This window comes from Nuphar pumila, chromosome 13, assembly GCF_984573655.1.
Source record: "Nuphar pumila chromosome 13, dmNupPumi1.hap1.1, whole genome shotgun sequence".
Lineage (NCBI taxonomy): Eukaryota > Viridiplantae > Streptophyta > Magnoliopsida > Nymphaeales > Nymphaeaceae > Nuphar > Nuphar pumila.
In genome coordinates, this window is record NC_143261.1 from 1,426,181 (window position 1) to 1,433,349 (window position 7,169).

Below are 7,169 nucleotides of genomic sequence, written 5' to 3' on the forward strand. Positions count from 1 at the left end.
ATGGTGAATCCGGCTAAGATTGAGGCACCTTGAAGCATAATATAATTGTGACAAGATTTTAAATCTTTGAGGAAAAATAAAAAAAAAAGGAAAAATATGAAGCTTACATGTAGGCGGTTTACCTATTTTTAACGTGTAATGCATGATCTGAATATCCAGTTTTTACCACAAAGGAGTTGAAAACAGCCAGCTCCAATGACTAGGAAACTTTCAATACATATGTACAAGGACGAAGAAAAACAGAGACCCACATGCAAAAAAATTAACCCGTTAAAGGATAGACAGAGGCAAAGGAAGCACCTCCTTTTTTCTTCAAAATCAAGAAGAGAAATCGTATTATATAGTGATTAGAAGAATGCACACCCCAATACTTATATCCCACGAAATTACAAGCTGCACTATCCCATTAATTATATCCCCACGAAGTCACAAGTTGATCCCCTTCCCCAACCTCTTTTTTTTTCACCCCCCAAAGATACCAATCCTCCTTCGTATGTACATCCCAAAATTAGGCCTTCAGACCAAAGGCTTTCACCTTTCACCTCTTATTCATTTACAAACGCATGGAAAACAGTTGAGCATGATGCATGGCAACGCCAAAAAAATAAATTGGGAATTCCTTAATTTTAACTGAATAAACTTAAATTTACCGGGGCCGCAACGGTCCATTGAAGGATCGGGAAGGCTTTATTGGTGGTCGGATTGGGCGGTTCTGTCCATCACACGAAGTGAATGCAGTATGGGAGCGCATTATCATGTCAACCATTGAAGAAGTCTGATACCCATGAACGATGCTTGTGCTGTCGGTCGAGTCACCGCGCGTTGTTGCCCTCTGCCAAGAATGTGAACTCAAACCTGAGAGGACATACGCCCGTCCAGATGCCTCGTACACTTGCCGACTAGCCATTCTCTCCTGCATCTCCTTAAGCTCCGCATCAAGTGCCATAGACAGCCGATCTCCAGCCCCAAAAGCAACAGACTCTGATAATGCCTTCCGTTGATTGCCAAGCAAATCCACTGCACCAGCAAGATCACCCTGCTCTGCCAATGCCCGAGCCTCCGCAATTGCTGCAGCCGCCTTTAATCGGTTCTTCTGCCTGTCCACCTCCATGCATACAATTCTCTGCTGGGAGCTTACAGTTCCTGGACGCTGAATTACAACCTCATTGGCATCCACATTAACAGGTTCTTGCAGAACAGGGTCCTTATAAACACATCCAACCTTGAGAACCACAAACTCGCTGCACATGTGGATTGCCATGCTGCATGCTGGAATCTGAACATCAACCAGAAAATCCCTTTCTTCTTCAGCATACAAGTCACCTACATCCACAAGCCCCTTCTGTCCCTCATCTAAAACACTACTGGCATAACTACCAGCATGAATTGAATTGATATTCACACCAGGGCTCATGCACTTGAACTGCACCTGCAACTCCTGAACCACCACACTGAGGAGACCACCTATGCATTGTGCAAATGCTTCTTGAATCACGCTCTCAGCCTCAATGAAGGAGAATGTGCCACCAGAAGTCTCGGATATTGAGTGCATCGAGGCAGCATCATGGTCTGCACCAAACCCAAACGTGTGAACAGGTATCTGAGCCTGCCCCTGTTGTGAACTCCGTCTAACTGAAAATGGCAGCAAAGCTTGATAGTCAAGAGCTTGCACCTGACGGTTTTGGCTCCCTCCAGCAGCAACATTGTAAGTGTCCTGCCCATCAGACAAAAGAATAATGCTGCATACTGGATTCTTCTCCCTCCGATCGTCTAAAACCTTGGCACCTTTCCTCAGCCCTTCAGCAATGTTAGTACCCCCACTGGAGACCAGAGAATTTACTGCTTGCAAGGCTTGCTGGCGGCCGGAATCAGTCATCCGGCGGAGGTGAAAGAGCCGACGAGCAGTGGAGGAAAAAGCCACAACTGAGAGGCGATCAGATGGCCCAAGATTTTGAATGACAAAACCCATTGCACGCTTGAGCAGGGCAAGCTTGGTCCCAGCCATGCTGCCACTCACGTCAAGCACTGTAACAATATCAACAGGTGCTCGGTCATGGCGAGATTGGAAGACTGACCGATGATTTCTTTGGCTTTGTCTTGAGCTTGCCGAAGGTGCTTTCAGATGGATTAGTACAGTGAAGCTGTCACAACTACTTGAAGCTGAAACAGCTGGCAACTCTGTGTATGTTTCCATTTTCACTGTTTTAGTAAGGCCTTCTGAGCTTTCTGATTGATCTCTTCCCAGCAATTCAGAGAGTGAGGAATCCAAAGGTTCATCATCGTTGAATGCATTTGGCTCGGATGTATGAAGCACAGGATTATAGGGTCGTCCAGAATATAAAGGCGGACGAGGAGGTGGCATGCTGCGCAAAATGGTCACCAAGCCATCCTCCTGAGGCCAATCCAGAGGGTTGATCCTCGATCTTCCATGAACAACATCTGCAGCAGGACCCTGAAATGGGATCTCTTTCCACTTTGAGCGGCAAACTGGGCATACTTGATTTCCATGTTTCACGTTTGAAGCAATGCAGTGGAAATGGAAGACATGTGAACATTCTGCAGTGAAGAGGGCATGACCATGGCCAGGTTTCATAGTGCCAAGGCAAATAGCACAGAACCTCTGCATTGTCAACAACAAATAAATGACTAATAAAGTCAGAACCTAGGCACAAATAAGCAAAATGTCAATCAGCAAAAAAAGAAAGATGGCAAACATGGGAAGAAAAGGGGAAAAGAGACTGGCCAAGAAAACCCCAATCCAAGAAAGAATTTGGCTCTCCAACAAATGAGGATGTCTGCAGGCCCATAGGAGAGTGAGATTAAAAAAATAAAGAAAAATCTATGGTGATATGACCTGTACATGGTTCAGAACAAGGCAGGATGGAAAAGTCTTAGGATTGAAAGGTCACATCTCCTAGAAGATCTTAGGGCTAATGGAGATGTTCCTTGAAAGTTGGACCAAGGAAATCATATCACACTTCCAGAATACCATTGGATATGCCAAATCAGATCCCCCTCACCCCTTCTTCCCCCATGTGTGCTTGTATGAGCATTAGAGCTGGTAAACCACCCGAGCCAAGCCCACCTTGTTCAAACACAGCTCGAGCTCGGCTTGTGTTCGTAGGTAGACGAGCCAAGCTCAAGTCAAGTGAGCCAAGTCACGAGCTGGCTTACATAGAAAAATACATATAGTTAATGCTGAGGACAATGGGATTCGAATGGGAAGCCTCTCTGTTACATGCCTCATATAGACTAACCAGCTGTACAAAGCTGCTTTTTATGACATGTTGCACTTAAATTATAAATTTATATATTGTTGAACTTTTTACGACGAGTCAAGCCTGCCTTGTTGCACTTTTTATGACGAGCCAAGCTCGAATTGGAGCTGAGTCACACGTTCAAGGCGAGCCAAACCACGAGCTGATCGGCTTGTTACCCAGCCCTACTGCGTGTGCGTGTGTGCGTGTGTGCATGTGTCCAAAATGACCAATGAAATAAAAAAAGACAACAGCGACATATGGCTTCCATCTTCAACCTAGAACTACATCTTAACAACTACAGGTAACAAAAGCCATAAATATGAATACAAAAGAGTAACTAATTCAGGAAAAGATAAAAGTATGCTCTAAAATTCGTAATCAAGATCATGCACGCCAGAAGTTGATCATCCTAAAATTGTCCATCTACAAGGTTTCATGTTATATTACACCTCAAACAACTTAAGGCATGCATCATGAGCAAGCATTAAAATGATGAAACAGCTTCCAGACACAGAGAAGACAAAGCCAAAGTCAGTCTGGAGCCTCTAGCAACTACCTTGATTGTTGAGCTATCTGCACAAACCTAAGGATATGGTATCAAATTTCTGCAGTTGACCCACACCAATCATGTACATAGATAGGTATACTTAGTTTTATTATCCTACGTGATAATAAAGCAAGTTGCCACAAGCTACTTGGGTTAAATGGATATCCTCAGCAATTTGATTCAAGTTGTTACCTTTAAGGTGCATTTTTGGATAAAATAAAAACTACAGATCGAGGTGTTGAGAAATAGTAATACAACTTTCCAGTATCCTTGGAAAAATGGAAACTGAACTTAGAAACAAAAAAAAAACAGGCAACCTATGTTTCAGCGTTGATCTCAAAATAAATAGATGAAACAAAGAGGACAGTGCTACAGTTTCAACGGATGGATATTAATTTTGATGTACAACAACGAGTTTGAACTCGATATCCCCAACTTGAGCCAATTGACAAGAGGACATACCATTCTGTTATCATTACAGTGAGCAACCGATTCGGACAACTTTACCAACAGATAATCAATAAACATTGAATTCCTACATGTTACACATGCCAAAAATCTAATAACCAATGTTGTCAGTATCGGTATCAGCCCTGTATCATTTGGCCAACAATTCAGGTGAATCGGCCGATATCGGTACTCAAGTGAATCGTTCTGAATAGGCCAAAAAATAATTTAAAAATATTCCGTGTCAATCAGAACGTGACACATGTTAAAGCCATTAAAATAATATAAAAAATAATTTTAAGTATTTTTTTACATTTATTAAAAAAATAGCCGATTCAGTGATGAAGCATTTAGATTTTCTGCCCATGCAATACATATCGGCCAATACAGGCAGATAGGCACCGATACTGACAACATTGCTAATAACAGAAATTGTATGCATGACTGGAATCAATGGAATATTTAGCACTCTTTGTTAAGGAAAGAAATGTATGACCGGGATGGTTTACTAGTTTATAGAATATAATAAAAATGCCATCTCGACAACCATTACTCTGCAAAAAAAAAACTGAAATATTAAAGATTCCAGATATCAACACCAATAATATCAGATATATGCACTGCACAAAAATCATAATTGAATGAGATAAATGATTTATGGCAGCATAATGATTTACAGTTATAATCAGAAGCACTTTCCAAGTTAGTGGTTCTTTTTACTGATTTCCCACAAAAGAGAACAGAGAAGTACGCCTACCACATTTTATATCAACAGTTAGTCAAATACAATACTGCAGGAAACAATCGGGAACTTGAATCTCTGATAAAAGGCATTAAGGACATCAAAAAAGTTGATGACCAATCGCAGAAAAGAAATGACACGCTTAGAAAAAGCATCCATGTTCTCCCCAACAACGTGCATGGCACTCCAAGAATTTCCATTCTCAGGTGTTTGCAACGAACAGGACAGAAGAGTCAAAACCCAAATCCCTCTGCAACCGCACATCCCACCTAAGGGTCATTCCTGTCCTAAAAACAAGGCATTTGCGAACCCTTTCCTATAGCCCCAAGTCAAAACTCAAACTATGTTAAAGAAAAAAAAAGCATATGCGTCCACCGTTCAAAGGTATTCTAAATTTGACTGCAGTTTGCCTCTTTCGCAACGAGACAAAGGACGTTTGCCTTTAGGAGAAAAAAGGTGCAATACACCACAGTAAAGAAAAATATAGCAACCGATGGTCACAATAATTTTGATCAACCCTAAATTTAGGATAAAAAATCTGTCTAAACTGAAAGCGCACCCACATTCTGTTAGATCTGTCACAATGAAGCAACCCAGAATCGGAAACAGCAAAAACGTCCATAAAGAGACAGAGATTCCTACGTCACTCTTGAAAAAATTCGGAGAATGACCCTTTTCTTTTCTTCTCTTTTATTTTGGCTGAACTCATGAAGGGTTCGGATCGCAACTCTTTACGAATTAGCAACAGCAATAAAAGGGGCTCAAAATTTTTTATAAACTTCAATTTGGATAATGATATTCCACAAGAAAATGCACAAAATGGTGCTGAAGCAATGAACCAAATTTAAATAATTAAAAAAAGGAAAATCTATGCAAAGAGCGAAGCGCATCACGTCTAGCAGATACAGTCAAGAAAAGAATCACATGAATTAAGAACGACGAAAATGCCCCAAATGAAGCAAACGTTTCATTCGTCCCGTCAAGAGGACTCACTACAAGCAAAATACTTTTTCGACCAACATATCTAAGGAACAGAAACGAGAAAATAAATCGCTGGAAATTTTTGGAAAGAAAAACAAATATTCCCAAAATTTCACCAAAAAAAAAACTTGAAGAAAAGAAAAAGAACGCGCGAAATCAGGTGAAAGTTAAAAGAAAAAACAAGAACCACATGAACCGTCTAAACGAAAGCACTCTTCTCGGAGCAGAAGAGAATAATGCAGAAAAAAAAAACCCGTAGATCCGAACACCGACCAAAATCCACGAGAAAGAACCCCAACAAAAGAAACGCACCTTCGAAGATCTGCTGCCGGACTTCGACAGACTCAGGCCGGACGACGACGGCGTCGGCGTGGACGGCCTGATATCCGGCTCCGCTGCCGCTCGGGAGCCAGTGCTCCGGCCGGTCAGGACGGACTCCACAGCCGACGACGGCGACGGTGAGTCCTCTGGGGTTCTCGGGACGTAGAGGCAGAGGTGGTTGCTCAGGGCCGTCTTCGCCTTCCGCCATTGACTCTCCATTGTTGAAGAGCAAATCAGAGACAAACAAGAAAAGAGGAAGACGGGAGAGGAAGAGGTAAAGACAGAAGAAAAGAGTAATAGAGAGATGCGAAGGAATGAGCGTTTTAAAGAGATGCTAAGGAATGAGTGTTTTAAAGAGAGAGAGATCTTCTCGCTAGGGTTTCGTTTCAGATGCGAGAGTACGAACGAAGGATTGGGTCAGAGAAAGAGAAAGAAGGAGAGGGTCAAAGGAGAGAGGTCGGCTCGTCGTGTTGCGATCTTCCTCATCGTCGGCGGGCATTGAAACAGGAAAAGCTCTCGCTTTGACCTTTCTCGTTCGCTGCAGCCACCGCCGCAAGGGAAAATTAGGGATATCAATATCACAGGGAAATCTCCCTTTGCCAAAAATAATTTTATTTCAAAAAGAAATTTCCATAAACAGACCCACTTTACACATAATTTCAGATCATCCCCACCTTTCCATGTATTTTCAGTTACATACCTCTCTTTTTGTGCAAATTAACAATGACACGCAAAGTGTTGCCTTTGTTATTCACTTGCAACGTGGATTGGCTTTGAATTAATTCACGTAAAATAACACATAGGTAAGAGAAACTCCTTAAAATTGCATAAGCTTGATGCCTCTAGGCATTTCTTTTAGATACTCACCTCT

At 42.0% G+C, this 7,169-nt stretch overlaps 1 protein-coding gene across 1 annotated transcript; it reads right to left on the reverse strand.

Moving 5' to 3' along the window:
• Positions 1–515: 515 nt before the first annotated feature.
• Positions 516–6,875, reverse strand: LOC149817454 (E3 ubiquitin-protein ligase WAV3-like). The gene is made up of 2 exons (XM_089985392.1): positions 6,290–6,875; positions 516–2,620 (listed from the first exon to the last, which is right to left on the reverse strand). Exons 1-2 carry the CDS (start codon positions 6,515–6,517, stop codon positions 647–649), a joined length of 2,202 nt encoding a protein of 733 aa, XP_089841518.1. The 5' UTR covers positions 6,518–6,875; the 3' UTR covers positions 516–646.
• Positions 6,876–7,169: the final 294 nt, after the last annotated feature.

What these genes read in the sequence shown, in the direction of transcription:
- LOC149817454 (XM_089985392.1), bottom strand. Translation starts at nt 6,517, where the DNA reads ATGGAGAGTCAATGGCGGAAGGCGAAGACGGCCCTGAGCAACCACCTC. An exon ending in CCGGCAGCAGATCTTCGAAG is followed by an intron (nt 2,621 to 6,289) that starts GTGCGTTTCTTT and finishes TTGACAATGCAG; the next exon opens with AGGTTCTGTGCTATTTGCCT.